The following is an 18,398-nucleotide window of genomic DNA, read 5'->3' on the forward strand; positions in this document are numbered from 1 at the left end:
TATCTTTCTGCGCACCACCCTTCACTAGAAGGTGCTCGCACTCGAGGCATCGGTGAGACGTTCTCCTGAGAATGGTGTCCCTCCAGAGTTGGGCATTGTCGCGCATTGTGATCCTGTCTTAAGGAGATTAGGAAAATAGGAGGAATTCCCGGCCATCGAAGCGTGCCGTGTCATGTTTCGTGCCTCGACACGTCAGAAGAGGTTTGCCATTCTCGGCTTCGGATGCTCCGACGTACATTCCAGGCACGCAACCCGAACACCTCCACGGCAACCTGGAAGCTGACGGCTGCCAAGGGCAGGTCGGATGAACAATACTGGGTGGCTGAGGTGCGGTCGGCTCGGAGCTGCGGCGTTGATGTTTGATGAGACGGGACCCCTGAAGCCGAAGCCGAACTAGACCCTGCATATGCACCGTAGGCCACCCAGTAAATACATAAATCAGCACTGTCTGCGCCTGCACCACCTTGTCCTTACCCCTCCAAACCCCGCCATCTTTGTGCTCCCGCGCCAGGCGTATTATCTGAGCTCCAAAATCTGATCCCGAACTTCGTACGATCCCCAGCAACACACCGCAAACCACCACGTACACCGAGTCCAATTGACCTCGTTCACCTTCCAAGGACACACGGAAGCCGTCGACTGATGCGCTGAGGACGAATTTGCAACTCTCACGCCCCCCTTCCTTCCCTCCCCTCCCCGTCTTACCAGCAACCATGGCCGACAACGGCGCCCCCATCCACATCGGCACGCGCAAGTCGGCGCTGGCCATGAAGCAAACGCACATCGTTGTCGACGGCCTCTCCGCGCTGCGCCCCGAGCAGAAGTTCGAGGTCCACGGCATGCAGACGCTCGGCGACAAGGACCAGATCACGGCGCTGTACAACTTTGGCGGCAAGGGCCTGTGGACCAACGAGCTCGAGGCCAAGCTCATGGCGAAGGAGATCGACATCATCGTCCACTCGCTCAAGGACATGCCCACCACCCTCCCCGACGGCTGCGTCCTCGGCTGCGTCACCAAGCGCGAGGACCCGCGCGACGTCGTCGTCTTCAAGGCCGGCCTCGCCGAGAAGCACGGCTGGAAGTCCATCGCCGACCTCCCCGACGGCAGCGTCGTCGGCACCAGCAGCATCCGCCGCATCGCCCAGCTGAAGCGCCGCTACCCGGGCCTCAAGTTCGCCGACGTGCGCGGCAACATCGAGACCCGCCTGCGCAAGTGCGACGACCCCGAGGGCCCCTTCTCCGCCATCATCCTCGCGGCCGCGGGCCTGCTGCGCATGGACTACGGCGCGCGCATCTCGCAGTACCTCGAGTCGGAGAGCGGCGGCATCCTGCACGCCGTCGGACAGGGCGCCATCGGCGTCGAGGCGCGGTCGGACGACGAGCGGGTGCTGAAGCTGCTGAAGGAGTATGAGGACCGGACGACCATGCTGGCGTGCGTGGCAGAGCGCAGCGTCATGCGCACGCTCGAGGGAGGGTGCAGTGTGCCGATTGGCGTGGAGACGAGCTGGGTGGAGGCCGAGGGAGGGGCCAAGAAGCTGCGGGTGAAGGCGACGGTGGTGCACGTCGACGGCCAGCAGGGGGTGGACGCGGAGCGGACCGAGACGATCGAGACGGCCGAGGAGGCGGATGACTTTGGCAAGCTTGTGGCACAGGACCTGGTGGACAGAGGCGCACAAAAGATCCTTGACGAGATCAACGCGATGAAGCCGGATGCGCAGCCGACGACGACGACAACTGCCGCCCCCGCTACTTAACTTTTGTTTTAACGGTTTTTTAACGACCATGTCATGACAACAAAATAGACTGATTCCCTGACGCATGGGAGCATTGACGATGACTTTTTAATCTTGTCTGCTGTCTTGTTCATCTCCTCTATGTGTGCGGTTATCTCGTTGAAATCGTAACCCCTATGATGATAATAAAAATAATATCCGCGCCCGGTATCGGTGTATGATACAACCCGACGACCCCTTCCCTCACCCTTTGCAGACCATATGTCAGGTTGAACTGCTGCCGGCCACACTACCGGTTACGTTCCCGCACCCGTTTGCTCTTTTTGCCCTTTTCGTCTTTATTTCTTTCGTTATCGCAAATCCTGAGCTCTCTCTAGTGGTCGGCGGTGAAAGCCTTGTACTGCTCAGGGTCCATGAGGGCCTCGATCTCCTTGACGCCCGCCTCGTCGACCTCGATCTTTGCGATCCAGCCACCGCCGTGGGAGTCGTCCTCGGGGACCTTGTTGATGGTGCTGGGCTTCTCCTCGAGGCCGGTGTTGACCTGGGTGACCTTGCAGGTGATGGGGGCGTTGATGTCGGCGGCGCTCTTGACGGACTCGACGGCGCCGATGGCATCGCCCTGGGCGACGGTGGCGCCCTCCTCGGGGAGCTCGACGTAGACGACGTCGCCCAGCTGCTCGGCGGCGTACTCGGAAATGCCGACGACGCCCGTCTTCTTGTCGGCGTTGAGGTCGACCCACTCGTGGTCCTTGGTGTACTTGCGTATTAAGCCTGGCGGAAGAGGATCCGGAGGTCAGTATGGTGTGCTTGTGTAGTGCGGAATGCTTCGCGAAGAGATATCCGGCCGTGGAAGAGCAATGCGCGCTGCGGGACACTCACTAATGGGGGTTGTGGAGAAGGAGCGGACGGCTGGGCGAGCGAAGGCGGCGCGGGGAGCAGCGGCCTTGGTGATCTGGGAGAGGGCGGAGGGGCGGATTGCCCTCATGCTGCGAGCAATTGAGGCCATTGTTGCTGTTCGTGAAGGGTGGTGTGGTTTGTCGAGGAGGAAATCCGTGGGTTGAGTGAGGAAATTGGTCTTCGCGAGGGACTGAGATAATGAGGTCAGAAGGGTGACCAGCAGGACCGGCAGTAGATAATTAGAGCTTTGGGAAGAGAGCCGGTTCGGGGGGGTTGCTTATCGGTGTGTATCCGCTCTGGATGGGCCTCCAGCCAATCACGGGTGATTATTTAATCCACTCTCGACGAGTATTCGGAGCTGCCCACCGAGCGCTCGGGTCTTGATCCGTCGCCTCATGGCAGCAGCAGCCGCGCCATGTCTGAAGCATTTGTTCGGCCAATCAGACAAAGAAGCGCGCTGCCTTTAGTCATTATCGGGCAATGGGCGTGAGGAAGTCAATTGTTCGACTGAGGTTGGTAACCTCTTTTGCCCTTTGAATGTCTCCGTTAACAAGGACACGCCATAAATATCTCTGTTCCGTTCCATGGTTCGTCGCGATTGAATGTTCCTCATTCTCTCCGTCTTCCTTACTTGCGTACTCTCTGTGTCATTTTGCATCGTTTTTTTCCCGGTTCCTGCTATTGTTCTTCTCATGCTCGGCATCATTGAAAGTGCTCCATCGTTCTACGCTATTGTTGCTGTAGAGCCTAAACTCGATTGCCACCATTCGTATCAATGATCATTGTCAAGCCAACGATGCGATTGTTGCAATTGTCATTGCGTCTACGCACGCTGGCACATTTCAACGGTCATTGCAGAAATACTCAAACCAGTGACCACCGTCTTATGTAAGGTAGGTAACGGCTTTGCTTAGTAAGAGGGACCCCGCGGTCGAGCCGGGCACAACCCAATGGCTTGGACGGAGCGGGCCAGGAACACGTCGCAAACAAACCCACCGTCTACGGGGGCCTTCTCTGCAGGACACAGCGGGTGCTATTTGACGGCGTCATGCCGTTTGCATGAATTGCCCATTTTGCAATCCAGGAGATTGCACGGCAAATATTTTTATTTCTTTTGGTCACCTCTTCATTCTTAGCTCAACCCTAAGGTTTGCGATCGGAATCGGTGCTGTTCTGGTTCTTTGCCTGATTGATTGATACGAGAGACAGCTTCTAGAAATGCGGTCTGGCGTCAGAGTCCCTGCTTGGCTGGCTGACTACTGACTACCCTTGACCCCGTGCATCGTCCCATGTCGCGTGCTCTGGGCTCAGTTGGCGTTCCCCTTTGTTGACTTTGGCTGTTGACATTGGGGTTGCAGTTTTTACCGGACAACCAGCTGCAAGCGGGAGGTAAGGTCCAATATCACGCATTTCAAACGCACGACTGCCAATGGCGACGGCAACATCAACATCAACAATAACAACAATCGACTTGTTCTGTGCTCATTGGTGTTTGGTTGGAGTAGAGAAACCCAAGATCGATCGATTGTCTCTTCCGTTCCTGCATTGGCAGTTTTGGAGGGGGTAAGCTAGCTAATCGCTTGGTAGCGGCCAGCGACTCACCGCCCCGGAGGCTGTTTCGTTTTGGTCCGCAAGTCTCGGTTGGTCCGTCGAACGTTTTGTCTCAGTGCCCTACGATGAGTTACACCGTCTGTACCGTCTCTGCCCGTACCCGTCGCCGTCGGGTCTTTTGGCTCGCCAGCGTCCTTGTCGAGTCCCACAGCGAAGGGTGGACTCTGGGCCGGGCCTCGTTCAGCTTTTTGCCTGAATTGCTGCCAGAACCTCAGAGACAGGGAGGCTCACTCAGGAGTCAGGAGACCAGAAACAGGCGTGGCCTGGCTGATGAAGCCCGATGAACCATGGCCGTGGTGGAAAATAGAGCACAAGCGGCTAGTGTGAATCCGCCCGTCATAAATGCCGCCTGGACCATGGTCCATCGTCCACTGTCCACAACCTACGGATACCTCTGGACCTTGACGTTAACAACTTAAAGCATGGAATACACAGTAGTGCCTGGGTGCTAATTCCATGGCATAAGCAGGTGGTTGTGGTTTATGTGCGTGGGGCTGCTGAAAAAAGAAGACATAAAACATTGTGAACGCGTCCTGCGCGTTTTCCCCACACAAACTGGGCCGGACTGTGAGGTTTTGGCGTCATCACCGGTGCATCACTCGCCAGTGCCGCCCCCCTCCTCTGGCCGGTCCCCCTCCCCAGCGCGCATCCTTGGGCTCTGACTGGCTGTTTCCTCGCTGCTGCCCGCGTTTCCTGCGTTGCGTTGGCGTGTCTGCTAAAATCCCGCCAGGCCACCCGCTAAAAATCCAGATCCATTAGTGGTCACAGCACGCTGGCCGGTAAGCACAAGGCACCGTAGCACAAACAGCCGGTCAGCACCCAGGTGTCGAGACGGAATAACACGAACATCGCATCGCATCCCCGTCCCCGTCCCCCATCTCAATGCTCATCCACATTGCATCGCGCACAACACAAATGCGTCGTGCTGCTGCTGGGCTCCGCTAATCCCATCCGTCTCCATCGCCATCTCCATCCTTTCCCCCCGTTTCCATTGCCCTGACCCGTCCGTCTCGGTACATTCCTTGGACCGTGACTGCTGGTTCCTTCAGCCTTCAGAGGTCTGTTTCCATCCACCCACGCACCGCACCGCACCGCACCGCACCGCCTTGCACCGCCGCATCTCATCAGCATCCCGTCCCGTCCGTCACTACCTTGTTCTCGCCGCCCTGCCTACACAACTAACCTAACCTCACCAGGCTTGCACATTGCTGCTCATCTTCCTTCCTTGGTCTTTCGCCTTGTGCCCTGCCCTGCTTTGGCTTGTCCTCATCTCTCGGGCCTGACCCGACTATTGGATCCAAACGAGGGTTCTGAAGTCCAGCAAACCTGGTCCAGCCCGGCTTCCCGCTCGCCAACTGCCACCACACCCTTTCTCACGCCGGTACGTTGCTTGGTCCAATACAAGCCCGTCTTCCTATTGCTCGGCTCGACTCGACTCGACTCCAGCTTGTGGTGGGCAACCCCTGGTTCACCTCCCTCGCCCAATCCCGTCTCTTGTTTCTGTCTGCCACTGCACCGTCTCGACTCCATAGGTACCGTACCGCTCCGTACCGTCCACTGCACCACACACTACCTACCTCACTCTCCTGTCCCTCCTCGACTCCTCCTCCTCTGCCTCTGTTCTGTGTGGAGAGGTTAGGTGAGACATCTTCGCCTGACACTCTCTCGTTCCCTTTCCTCTCACGCCGCCATTCACTTCCAAGACTTGCGTGTCTTTTCGTCGCCAACTTTAATCACTGACGGCTACCGCTTTGCAGACCTGAAATTCGAGTCAGGCGCTCAGAGACGATCTGTCGCTGCCTCACTGCACTTGGCTGTGCCCATGAAGCCATCGTCGGGCCTAAACTGAAACCTGCCGCCTACCACCCCGGTCTCTCCTTCGCTCCCCGACAGAGCCTCGTGCCGACGACCAGCTGTCCTCGACACGCTAGACGGCCAACCGCGACGAAACACCTCACCTCTCTTCACCCTTCGCCCGAGACGGAGCCTCTCTGTCCCCGCCTCCCCCGCGATCCTCCACCCTGGATTCCTCAACACTGTCCGCGGGGTCACCGGCCCAGTTCCACGACGCCGTCGACAACATGGAGCACGAATACACCCCCGCCCCGCCTCATCCCGACGATACCCTCGGCGGTCTTGACGGCTCTCCTCAGGTCGTCCAGTCCAACGGATACGAGTACGCAGAGAAGCAGCGCCATCAATCAGCCCAATCCATCGACCAGGGCCTCCCACCACAATCACCACGGGCCGATGAGCACGCCGACCGGTACAACACCCCGCCGCTGCCCATGAACGCTCCTCCCATCTCAAGACCGGCATCTGGCCTCTCGGGCAATGGCGCACAACAGGGCTACGCCGACCATGCGTCACGAAGCAGCGCCGGCGCCGAGGCTGCGGCGAGCAACGGTCGCAATCACGTCGTTATCAAGGTCGGCATGGTGGGAGATGCGCAAATCGGCAAGACGAGTTTGATGGTCAAGTACGTGGAGGGAAGCTGGGACGAGGACTATATCCAAACACTGGGCGTCAACTTTATGGAGAAGACAATCTCCATTCGGAATACCGAAATCACCTTCTCCATTTGGGATTTGGGCGGTCAGCGCGAGTTTGTCAACATGCTGCCCCTCGTCTGCAATGACGCGGTCGCCATCCTCTTCATGTTCGACCTCACACGGAAGAGCACCCTCAACAGCATCAAGGAGTGGTATCGCCAAGGCCGAGGCTTCAACAAGACGGCCATCCCAATCCTAGTGGGCACCAAGTACGACCATTTTGTGAACTTCCCGAGGGAAGACCAAGAAGAGATCTCCAACCAGGTATGTCACATTCGCCTTCTTGGGCTCTTCATGTAACTGACACACCATAGGCTCGTCGGTTCGCGAAGGCGATGCGCGCGGCGTTGATCTTCTCCAGCACGAGCCATAGTATCAACGTGCAGAAGGTGACACCACCGAACAACCCGCCAGACAACCAAAAGCTGACTCGTCGCAGATCTTCAAGATTGTCCTTTCCAAGGCCTTCGACCTCAAGTGCACCATCCCCGAAATCGAGAACGTAGGAGAGCCGTTGCTCCTGTATCAGTCCTGCTGATTTCAGCCGACCGCGCCAGCCAGTTGTCCTGGCTCTGGTGCGATGCCCTCGACTACGTTCGATCACGTACCTCTGTTCAACTCGACTGTCGCATACTTATAATGGATCATGACCCATTACGTACTTTACGACCTTCAAAAACGTGCTGATCTTCATCGGCTGAACTACTGGAGCCTCCTCGTTAGGCATAAGGCGGGCCGTCAAGAACCTGGCGACCGCGCAGCCCCGACTTTGAGACTTTCAGATTGCATAGAGCGCCACGAGCTCATTTTTCCGGGCATAATTCGACTATCGACCCGAATCACTCACTTTTTTCATTTGTAACAAAACTCGCCGTAAAGGCCTCATCGCAGCGTTTTCAGTGTCACCAGTTTGATCAACGCGCACACCATCACACTCACACCACACATTACACATTCCCCTCCTGATCGCAATTGGCGTTGCACACATCTGTTCAACTCTTCTTCTCAAAGATTGGTAGGGAACGGCGGGCCTGGTTGAAGGCGGGATAAGATGCATTTTAGGATCATGGTCTGGCGGGGCTCCCTCCACTCAGTTAATTCTTTTCGAACTCTTCTCAGCACGAGGGGACGAAGAGGGAAATGAGGCTGGAAGGGAGTGCCCGTCTTGTTCTTGGGCGTAACGGCCGTTGCACACTGCACCAGAGAAGAAGTGGTGCAGTAAAACTTGCTTTTGACACATTTTCCTTTTTCTGTCGCTTTTTTGGACTCAGATCACCATCAACCTGATATGGCCAACCCAGTTGTTGTTTTTCCGGGGTCTCCCTGAAGATGATGGAGAAGACGATACAAGCAGGAAAGAAGAGATCACCATGTAACAAGTAATTCACCTTGCGTGTTTTTTACTTCGCCCACTTTTTTTCTTTTCCTCTCTGAAAAAAACATGTCTCTGACTTTGCAGAGGCTGAAGGAGTAGACGGCTTTGGAACCTTGGTCCGTAGGGGGCGACCGTGTAATATTTTTTGTAAAGCCTGCCGTCAAAGTAGACGACGCAGGCTGAGATCGGACAATCCACATGCCGTTGAGAGAGAGAATGGCTTCTCGTTGGTGCCAATTTCCCTGAGATGTGCCTGCTAACCGACAGGAGTTAGTTGAGGGTGTTATTTGGTGAGTGCCGGGTTGTCCATGTCAATGCTCATTTGCCCATTGCCCAAATGACGTGCATCGAACGAGATTCTCGGAATTGGCGTCGGTCGGGGTGGAGGAAACGCGGATGAGTTTGACGGGCGTGTGCGAGATTGGAAGAAGGGAGTAACTACCTTCAGCTCTGCCTCGCCATCGACAACGCGTCTTCCTTTGACTGTCAGTGGGCATATGACTAGGGCAACCTCGTTTTCATGTGTCCCAAGGAGCCTTGCACTGTGTCCCCTGACGCTCAACTTACCGGGACGTGGTTTGGCGTTGCGTATTTTCATTCCTGAAATCGGCCACTCATTTGACTAGCTTTCGCATAGTTCGCGACTCTTGTCGGCGTCGACCTGGGCGCCGGATTGGGAATCCGAAAGTCAAGCCGGCAAGATGCCCGGGGGCGCGATCGCGGTGTGCCCACACCGATCGGCAATCACGGCACCCCCATCAGCCACATCCGGCCTCCGTCACGGAGCCGAACCGACAAGCACACTGTCAGCGATCTACACTAACGATAAGCTGTTCTTTTCTGCTTCTTGCATCCTCCGGAGGCGCGGGACTATTTTAGCATCTTCAAGCTTCAGCCGTAGGATTTGTCCAGTTTCGCCATTGCGTAGCGTGCTTACCTCGCCACGGCAATCTGCTAGGCAGCAGACTGAGGATCTGACGCCACACACTCTGCAACCCAGATAATGACTTTTCCTTTTCATAGTTCTTGATCTTGCGAGAGCCCTAGGAGACAACATAATTCAACGTTTCTTCACTCTATTTCAGCCCAGCGACGTTGATCACGGCGCTGATGGAATACCCGCAACCCGGCCAGGACGATGCCATCGCGACGGAAGAAGTCATTGCAGCGGCAGGAGATTGGCTCGTGAGCCTGTGCAGCAAGAAAAACACACATGACGATCCGCAAGGATTCACTCCTCTTGAACAGCTGAAATTCGACGAGTTCTTTGTGCTGTATCGGCAGTCACCGGTATTCAAACGGTACCACGTCGAGGCCGTACGGAAGTGTCTCTCAAAGGGGTTGAAACCGGACTATCGCCTTGCACGCATACTGGTAGAGCAGGACGACACGAATGTTCTGTTTGCACAGGAGAATGATGTCCTGCAGGTCGCGATCAAAGCGGTCAAGGTCGAGCCTGGGTTGCTTGGCCAGTCGCCCAGAGAGTCCAGTCCTGAGCTCATGGCCATAGTAGAGCTCTTGATCGAACACGGGGCTTCGGTCACCTGTCTGGATGAGGATGGAAATACGGCTTTGTTCTATGCTTGCGTCCTGGGGTATGGGGAACTCTTCCGTTTTCTGGTGGCCGCTGGAGCGGAACTTTCGACTGAGCATCATCGGTCACCCCCTGTACAACTGGGCAAAACCGAAGACGGGTTTGAGGGGCCTCAGCAGGTCAAGCCGGAGACCAAAGTCAATCTTCTTCAGGTCACGCTTGACGCCTTGATATCGCCGCAACGCATCGTCGACATGACTTGGGTTGGCTGGCCGCCTGGGGTGAACTACGACAGACCGATGTGGGCGCTGTATCTCAAAGGCACCTGGGGCGGCATCATACTTCACCTCTTGCAGGCAGGACTCTCGTACACCAAGGACGACCCAGGGCTTGTTATGTTGCTGCACATTGCCTGCTACCAGGGCGCATTCGAATTCGTTGACAAGCTACTTAGCTTTGGTGTCGCTACCAATGTGGCCGGCCCCAGGATGGTGGACGGAGGCCAGGGAGACGGAGACTCCTTCGGTTCTGCCCTACATGCCGCCGCAGCTACAAGCCAGCTTCCAGTCGCGAAGCTTCTCATGGAACACGGTGAAAGCCCACGAACCCGCCGGCGTTGCGTCTTTGGCAACCGGGCGACGGATGAAGACAAAACCCCTTTAGAGGTAGCCATCGCATCAGGGCGCTACGGCGACGCAGAAAGACTTCTGACATTTATGGAAGGCCTCCTAGCATGCGCGGAAAGCCTTGAAGAGTCCGACTACCAGGAGATGATCGCCTACTGCGCCCGCAGAAACCAGCTCGACTTCGCGAAACGTCTCCTCCGGCGCGGCATCCACCCGCAAACGGTCCCCGCTGACGTCGGCAGCCTCGAGATGGCGCGGCTCCTCATATCCCACGGCGCCGTCCTGGATCCCGCCGCGATGCAGAAGAATGCGCTGTCGAGGCAGCAGCTGGAGCTGTTGCGCTGGTGTGTCGGCGAGTACGGGCCGCAGCTCGCCTCGGATCCGGAGAGCTGGGGCAAGACGGCCGTTCGGTTGATCAGCAGCGGGCATGCATACCTGGACACTATTCGGTATCTGGTCTCCGAGTATCCCGGTCCGCACGTTGACTGGGTTTTCAGCGCCAGGCTGCGGCGCGACGGGAAGGACCAGCCGACGCCGACGAGCTGGCTGCATCTTGCGATTGTCAGGGATAATATCAGGGCTATGCGGATGCTTCTTGAAGCTGGCGCTGATCCTGGGTGTCCTGGCCTGGAGTTGGATGCGTCAACGGCGATGCGGCAAGGTCAATATCATTCCCTGAAGAACATCGGTGAGCGGCTGCATGTGGTCAAGATGCTGGAACGCAAGCTTCATGGCGATGACGACTGGTCACTGCCTTCTTATGGGGAGCTCATAACTCGTCAAAAAGACGCCATAATCAAACAAAGACGGGCGTGGGACTTGCGGCTACAACAACTCGTCGAAACTCGACAAGAGTCACCCGATGTTATGTCGCAGTTGAAGCGTGGACCGCCAACAGCAACTGCGCATTTCAACGCCGCCAACAGTATACTTGAGTATACCCCTTTACCTAGCAAAAGCTCGTTCCGCCTCCTAGAGTTGCTCCCCTCAAGCAGCCGCGCAGCACCCTTGAGTGGTCGTCTAATACAGAGCGACATCACCTACCAGCCAGAATACGAAGCTCTGTCGTACGTCTGGGGAGACGCCAGGTCTAGCGAACATATCCTCATCGAAGAACATACCGTGCCAATCACTTCAAATCTCCACTTGGCGCTGGTACACCTCCGTCACAGCAGCGAAGCCCGAACTCTCTGGGTCGACGCCCTCTGCATCGACCAGTCGACTCACGGTGAGCGCAACCAGCAGGTCATGATCATGGGAGACATCTACAAGTCCGCGCGCCAGGTCGTGGTCTGGCTGGGCGAAGCCGCCGACGACTCCCGCCTCGTGTTCGAGCACCTCAATGACAAGTCGGCGAAGAAGTCCTGGCCCAACGTTGCAAAACCGACGCCCCGTCTGCGCCGCGCGTGGCTCGCCCTCATCACGCGCCCGTGGTTCTTCCGCACCTGGGTCATACAGGAGGTCGCGCTGAGCCGCAGGGCCATCGTCATGTGCGGGGAGGACGCGGCGCCGTGGATGGACCTGGGCTCCGGCCGCTCCGACATCTCGGGCGGCGCCAACGGGCTGTCGAGCAGGCTGAGTTTTCCAGGCAATCCCCCGGACCATCCCATTTCAGGGTTCGACGCGGACAGTCACATCTGGAGACTGCGCTTGTTGAAGTACGGCAGTGACCCCGTGAGCATCATGCGGTACAGCCGCGTGTGTCAGACGAGCGAGGTCGAGGACAGGGTATACGGGATTTTGGGCTTGTTTGAGCCGGGCTTCGTCACGGTGGACTATGATATGCCGGTGGAGCAGATATTCCGCCAGTTTACGGAAGCCGTGATCCGGCTGACGGGCGATCTACGCGTGTTGAGGTGTTTCGGCGTTGGAGCGCGGACGAAGTCCCTGCCGTCCTGGGTGCCCGACTTTACAGATACGGCGACGGCGGGCACGCTTCCCCTGCACTCGTGGCACCCTCCGTACGGCACCCCGCAAGACTTGGACTATCGACTGGCGGACGGGACTTCCTCCAGTGTTCCCGCAAGCGAGCTGACGCAAAAGGTTCTTCCCGGGATGTCCTTCCGAGATGACGGTGCGCTCTTGCTTAAAGGAAAGCGTGTCGACACGATCCGCTCCCTGGGGCCCGAACTGCCCGCAGACATAGCCTATATGCCCGGAACAGACGCCTTTGCCCGCGTCATGCGAGAATGGGAAGCCCTCGCAGCGACGCTGATTCCCGGGTGGACGAAGACGATGAATGCCCCGTCAGTGACGCGGGCGTTTGCGGCCACTCTGGCAGCCAGTCATGGCGATGAGCTGCACAGCATCGACTTTGGGTACGCCGAGTGGTACCGCCATTGCGGCACGGGGATACTCGAGCAGGCGGACCCGGCCATGATGTTGCGGGACCGCGAGTTCTACCTGTGGTGGCTGGGCGTCGGGAAACAGGATGACGGAGAAGATACGACTGCCACGGAAGTTGAGTATGAGCTCCGCGAGTTTGCTAAGCAGATGGAGCTTTCCTGCTACGGCCGGCGGTTTTTCATCACGGAAGACGAGTCCATGGGGCTCGCTGGTCCTCGGGCACGGGTCGGTGATCATGTCGTGTTCTTTCCCGGGGCAGATGAGCCGTTTGTGCTGCGTCGGCGGGAGGAGGGCGAGGGATGGGTGATGGCGAATGATTGTTACTTATATGGACTGGAACCGTATGCGTTGTTTCAGGATGAAGAGCGTTTGGTGGAGGAGTTTGTAATATTCTGAGATTGCGCCCGGCCGACCATGAACCGCCGTAGGATGTATGTAAATTTCATCGAAAGCCAGTTTATGGAATATTCTGGCCATTAGGCAGAGAAAGACAACACAACATGTCAAATACAACACATGCGTTGTATTTTACTGGATTGTCTTGTATTGCTGTGATGTAATGTACTATTTTGCTGTCATGTAATGTATTGTATTGTATTGTACTGTATTGTATTGTACTGTATTGTATTGTACTGTATTGTATTGTACTGTATTGTATTGTACTGTATTGTATTGTACTGTATTGTATTGTACTGTATTGTATTGTACTGTGTTGTATTGTCTTGTGTATTGTTTTCCTTCTCTTGGTTGCTGAGGGACCTGGAGGTGGCTTCTGTGTATGTATGGCCACAACAAGAGGCTGCCTATTTTCCTTGTGGTAGAGCGACTACTTTACCTGTGGCTACAATCTACCTCACCGTTGTCGTCATCTTCGTCTTCGCTACTATAGCCGTCGTCGCTACTATCGTCTTCGAAATGGTAGGGGTACTTAAGAACACAGGAAATGTAGCCACGCAGACACATGAAAATCAGCATGGACAGGACCATCAACAATTCGTTGTTATCTTGAAGTGGATAAACATTAAGATCTACTCTACAGTTCTATGGTGGCCGAGTTGTGTGCAGTTGATGCGTACGTTGTACAGGGTAATGTCTCCCAACGCCATGCCGAAAAACCCAAGGAGGAGCCATTTGCTCAACTCCTGATGACAAAAGAATCCTCAGTGTCCCTCTACTCGAGATTCTGCGCCTCGCACATTTGCTTGTACATGCCACCCTTGGCTACCAACTGCGCGTGCGTCCCCTTCTCCACGATCCTGCCCCCGTAAAACACGCAGATGATGTCCGCGTCCTTGACTGTGGATAGACGATGGGCGACAGCGATCGTGATCCTCTCGCCGTCGCGCGCCGCCTCATTGAGCGCCCGCTGCACAATCTTCTCCGACTCCGTGTCCAGCGCGCTCGTCGCCTCGTCGAGCAGCAGGATCCTCGGGTTGCGGATCAGAGCTCGCGCGATGGCGATACGCTGCCTCTGGCCGCCGGACAGCTGCATGCCGCTGCTTCCGCAGGGGGTGCCGAGGCCTTCGGGGAGGGACGAGACAAAGTCCCAGGCGTTGGCCGCGCGGCAGGCCTGCTCGATCTGCGCGTCGGGCACGTCGGTGAGAGAGTCGGAGTCGATGCCCAGGGCGATGTTCTCGCGGATGCTGCCCTGGAAGAGGGTCGGCTCCTGCTGGACTAGGGCGACGAACTGGCGGTAGAGGCGCGGGTTGAGCTCGGAGAGGGCGGCGTCGCCGTCGATGCGGATCGTGCCGGTTGTCGGGTCGTAGAAGCGCTCGAGCATGGCGATCATGGTGCTCTTTCCGCAGCCGGAGGCGCCTACCAGGGCGACGAATTGGCCCTTCTTGATCTGCGATGTGTCAGTCTCGATGCTCGTCAGTTTGTAGAGGACTGGGACGGCTTACCTCCAGATCGACGCCGCGCAGGACGTGGGCTTCGGGACGCAGGGGGTAGGAAAACTTCAGGTGATCAAAGTCGAGAGAGGTGCCTGACTTGGGGGCCTTGTCATGGTTGTCGGGCGTCTCCTGGATGGTGGGCTGGAGATCGTGGAGCCAGAAGAGGTAGTTTGCGGCGTTGATACCCTTGGTCATGCTGCTGGAGTACTGGAAGAGTTGGGCGGCGGCCTGACCGGAGAAGAACGTGCCCATGAAGGCGACGAAGAACTGGTACATGCTAATCTCATTGAAAGACAACAGTCGGCAGCCGTACCTGCGGTGTGTTAGTGTGCACTACAATGAGAAGGGGCTAGGGACGTACCAGAAGCCGAGAGCCATGAAAAAGTACTCGATGCATTGGGTAAGACCAAAGGCAACGGTCATGGTGAAGAGCGGTGCCGTTGAAGCCCTGACTGCGTGGTCGAGCTCGTCTGTGTATCTTTTAAGAACAGACTCCTCGATGGCCAAAGACGAGACAGTCCTGATAGCGGTCACCGACTCCGAGGCGATGGCAGCGCTGGCAGAGTAGCGCTTCGACGTGCTGTTGTCGAGCTTGGAGTCCAGGCGGACCTTGATATATCCCGAGCTCACCAAGGGCGGGAGACCGGCGAGCACGACAACCAGACCAAGCTTCCAGGTGGTGGCAATGGCCAGGATACTGCAAGCCACAACGTTGAGGGTTGAGATCAAGATGAGGCCAATGTTGAAACCCATAAGCTCTAAGATGGACTGCGGGTTGGACTCAAGCTTGCTGGCCAGAGCTCCAGTGTTGTTCTCTCTACGGTCGAAGAATTGGAGGTCTTGTCGGAGGAAATCGTTGAGAGCCTGCTTACGGAGCTTGTGATTGAGGCCCTATCAGGCGTTAGATCAGGCACTTGGAGTATCAAATTAGGGGCCGAACTTACCTGTGCAATTGTGTTGGTCGTCCAGCCCATAGCAAAGTAGCAGACAAAGACACCGAGAGCGAGAACGAAGAACATCAGAGAATAGAAGTTGCCTTTGGAGATCATCTCTGAGCCTGTCAGGGTGAAGACGTCGACGAGGTTGGCGATGATCAAAGATTGACCAGGGAATGCACCAGCTGTTTACTGTCAGCGATTGTCACGGATTATACATCTTCAGGGCACTTACCAGCTACAACAACGGCAACCAAGGTGCCAAAGTAAGCCCAGTTCAACTCCGGGGTCTCGCGAACCATTCTGATAACCACACTGATGAGGCCCTTCTGCTTGTGATGGTCGTAGTTGTCACGCTCCTTTTGGAGCTCCATGCGGGTCTGGTCTGCAGTCCGGTACCGACTCATAGTCTTTGTCATCTCGATGTTCTCCTTCGGGGTGGAATCGTCGTCATCGCCCTCAGTTTCGGTGATAGATCCTTCTTCCGAAACAGACAAGTTCTGGGCTCTGACGAGGCGAGTGTAAGCGCCATCCTGCTTGAGAAGTCCCTCGTGGGTTCCCTGCTCAACAATCTTGCCCTTGTTCATGACGACGATGTTGTCTGCCTTGCGGATGGTTGCCAGCTTGTGCGCGATGGTGATTGTGGTGCGACCTTCGGAGGCCTTATCGAGAGCCTGTTGGACGACGCCCTCCGCGTGAGGGTCGAGAGCGCTGGTAGCCTCGTCCAGCAGAAGAACCTTGGGCTGCGAGATGATGCTGCGAGCGATGGCCACACGCTGCTTTTGTCCACCGGAAAGGAGGCCACCGCGCTCACCAATCATGGTGTCATAACCCTCTGGAAGCTGTGAGACGAAGTCGTGCGCAAAGGCAATCTTGGCGGCCTCTTGCACCCGCTGCATTTGCTCCTCCCGCGGGGCGTTCTCCCATTGGGTTCCGACCAATCCATTGGCGATGTTGTCGAAGACTGTGCCCTGGAACAGAATGGGCTCCTGTTGGACAAGACGGACATTCTTACGGAGCCAGTTGAGGTTGAGACGATCGATGGGTTTGCCGTCAAGCTTGATGGTTCCAGATTTAGGGTTGTACCAGCGCTCAATCAAGCCAATGATGGTACTCTTTCCGGAACCGCTGGAGCCCACAAGAGCGGTGACCTTGCCCGCGGGGATATGCAGAGAGAAGTTGTCCAGCACAGTAACGCCAGGTCTGGTCGGGTACGAAAAGGTGATGTTCTCCAGGTCGACGACTCCAACAGTGTCAGTTGGCTGCTCACCCGACTTGTCAAACGGATCGATTTCCGAAGGCCGGTCGATGAGCTTGAACAACTGAGCTGCGGCGGAAGCGGCACGGGTGAACTCGATGATGTACGGGGTCAACATGGTCAGAGCAGTAGTACCAATGACAACGGAAAGCAGAACGCTGATAGACGTCAGTTCCTCGGCACTGAATCGATGGAACAGGGATTACACTTACGTGAAGATATCTCCAGACTCGGTAATCTCACCACGGTTCATCATGTGGATGCCCTGCCAGAAGGCGAGGGCGAAGCCGGCATAAATGACGAAGTACTCGAATGAAAACAGAATACCGAAAAGGGGCGACTTCTTATTTCCGAGGTTATGGGCGTCTTGCAGAAACTTGTCAAATTTCTGAACCAGTCTTGACCTGATTTCAAATGCGTGAACGGTTCGGGCACTCGCGAGGATACCTTCGGAGAAGGAACCTGCCTGGGCGTAGGTATCGAGGATCTTGGTCTCAAGAGCAGCCTCGAAGGTTGAGGCAACACCCATAACGACGAGAATGAGGGGCGCAATGCCGACAACGATGAGCGTGAGCTTCCATTGCGTGATGAAGGAGATGATGAAGGCGGTAACAAAGACGGCAAGTCCCTGGAAGGTCAGGGCGAGCTTCTCGGCGATTCCAGCCTGGATCAGTCGTCCGTTGGAGATGGCCTGGGTCGCGATGGAGCCGCCGGTGCCAAAGTCATAGAATGCTACCTCTTGTCGGAGGGCGGCGTGGAGGTACTTGTGTCGGAGATTCCTCGTGATGCGGTAGGCGGAGAATGTCGTCAGCGAAATGTAGCCATACGCAAGAGCGAATCTGGCGATTCCCAGGTAGACGAAGTAGAGACTGGCGGAGTTAGCTCCGAATTCAAAAAAAAAAAAAAAAAAACCCGAGTGATGTACGTACGCGAGCTTGGAGACCTCGCCGCGGAAGTGGTCCGGAGTGGACTTTCCAGTGGTGAAGTCCTGGATGGTCGTGACGAAGCTGCCAAAAATCAAGTTCTGGAGGGCGATTCCCGCACCAGATCCCACTGCACATATCAAAGCAATGGCTTGAAGAATCCTCTCAAACGTTCCTCCGTATGAAAAGATCCTCTTTGGAGAGTCAGCGCAAGATACGGCAGGCAAATTGAGCAGATGGAAGGCGCTTGATGAGCTCTTACCAAATAGGCCTTGAAGGCGCCACCCTCCTCTTTGACAGCGTCGGCCGGGGAGCTCTCCGCAGCGAAGTCCTCCGCCGGGACGGTTTCCCTTTTCTCGGCTTCGGCCCCCATTATTTCGGGGTTTCGATCCGTGGTCGCAAACTGTAGTTGAGGATTTTCGTATTCTCGTAATCGGGTTTCTTTTTCGTTTTTCGTGGTGAAATTGTGGTTGGGTGATGAAGCTCTGGCGCCTTTTGGGAAGTGGGAGGCAAGGGACGAGCTTCACAGTGTTTGGGTTGGTGATGATGATGCGCTTTTGGATGGAAAACAACGGACGAAGAGCTTATATCTTGCAGCACGTCATGACTTGGTTGACGAAATTTCGGAGGCTTTCACGAAAAGACGCGGCCACCTTTCGCCGTGCGCCTTCCTTGTCGGGATTCCAAAGAATTTGCGCTGCGTTTGTCCGAATTAC

The 18,398-nt window shown here is 56.3% G+C and overlaps 5 protein-coding genes across 5 annotated transcripts; 3 read left to right on the forward strand and 2 right to left on the reverse strand.

The window, feature by feature from the left end:
- Nucleotides 1-767: 767 nt before the first annotated feature.
- Nucleotides 768-1,754, forward strand: pda-1 (Porphobilinogen deaminase; the record flags this gene model as incomplete). The annotated part of the gene is made up of 1 exon (XM_036637157.1): nucleotides 768-1,754. The coding sequence occupies one exon, from the start codon at nucleotides 768-770 to the stop codon at nucleotides 1,752-1,754; it is 987 nt and encodes a 328-aa protein (XP_036497785.1).
- A 352-nt stretch (nucleotides 1,755-2,106) lies between these two features.
- On the reverse strand, nucleotides 2,107-2,739 carry CGCS363_v005309 (putative glycine cleavage system H protein; the record flags this gene model as incomplete). The annotated part of the gene is made up of 2 exons (XM_036637158.1): nucleotides 2,107-2,504; nucleotides 2,613-2,739. 2 exons carry the CDS (start codon nucleotides 2,737-2,739, stop codon nucleotides 2,107-2,109), a joined length of 525 nt encoding a protein of 174 aa, XP_036497786.1.
- Nucleotides 2,740-6,322: 3,583 nt separating this feature from the next.
- On the forward strand, nucleotides 6,323-7,331 carry spg1 (Septum-promoting GTP-binding protein 1; the record flags this gene model as incomplete). The annotated part of the gene is made up of 3 exons (XM_036637159.1): nucleotides 6,323-7,057; nucleotides 7,108-7,182; nucleotides 7,233-7,331. 3 exons carry the CDS (start codon nucleotides 6,323-6,325, stop codon nucleotides 7,329-7,331), a joined length of 909 nt encoding a protein of 302 aa, XP_036497574.1.
- Nucleotides 7,332-9,278: 1,947 nt separating this feature from the next.
- CGCS363_v005311 (Heterokaryon incompatibility protein 6, OR allele) lies at nucleotides 9,279-13,070 on the forward strand (the record flags this gene model as incomplete). The annotated part of the gene is made up of 1 exon (XM_036637160.1): nucleotides 9,279-13,070. The coding sequence occupies one exon, from the start codon at nucleotides 9,279-9,281 to the stop codon at nucleotides 13,068-13,070; it is 3,792 nt and encodes a 1,263-aa protein (XP_036497573.1).
- A 775-nt stretch (nucleotides 13,071-13,845) lies between these two features.
- On the reverse strand, nucleotides 13,846-18,055 carry pmd1-3 (Leptomycin B resistance protein pmd1; the record flags this gene model as incomplete). The annotated part of the gene is made up of 8 exons (XM_036637161.1): nucleotides 13,846-14,520; nucleotides 14,576-14,879; nucleotides 14,928-15,457; nucleotides 15,511-15,686; nucleotides 15,737-16,917; nucleotides 16,972-17,628; nucleotides 17,689-17,876; nucleotides 17,945-18,055. 8 exons carry the CDS (start codon nucleotides 18,053-18,055, stop codon nucleotides 13,846-13,848), a joined length of 3,822 nt encoding a protein of 1,273 aa, XP_036497576.1.
- Between the last annotated feature and the right edge of the window lie 343 nt (nucleotides 18,056-18,398).

The sequence above is a fragment of the Colletotrichum siamense genome (genome assembly GCF_013390195.1).
Source record: "Colletotrichum siamense strain Cg363 chromosome Unknown KSG_Cg363_contig03, whole genome shotgun sequence".
Lineage (NCBI taxonomy): Eukaryota > Fungi > Ascomycota > Sordariomycetes > Glomerellales > Glomerellaceae > Colletotrichum > Colletotrichum siamense.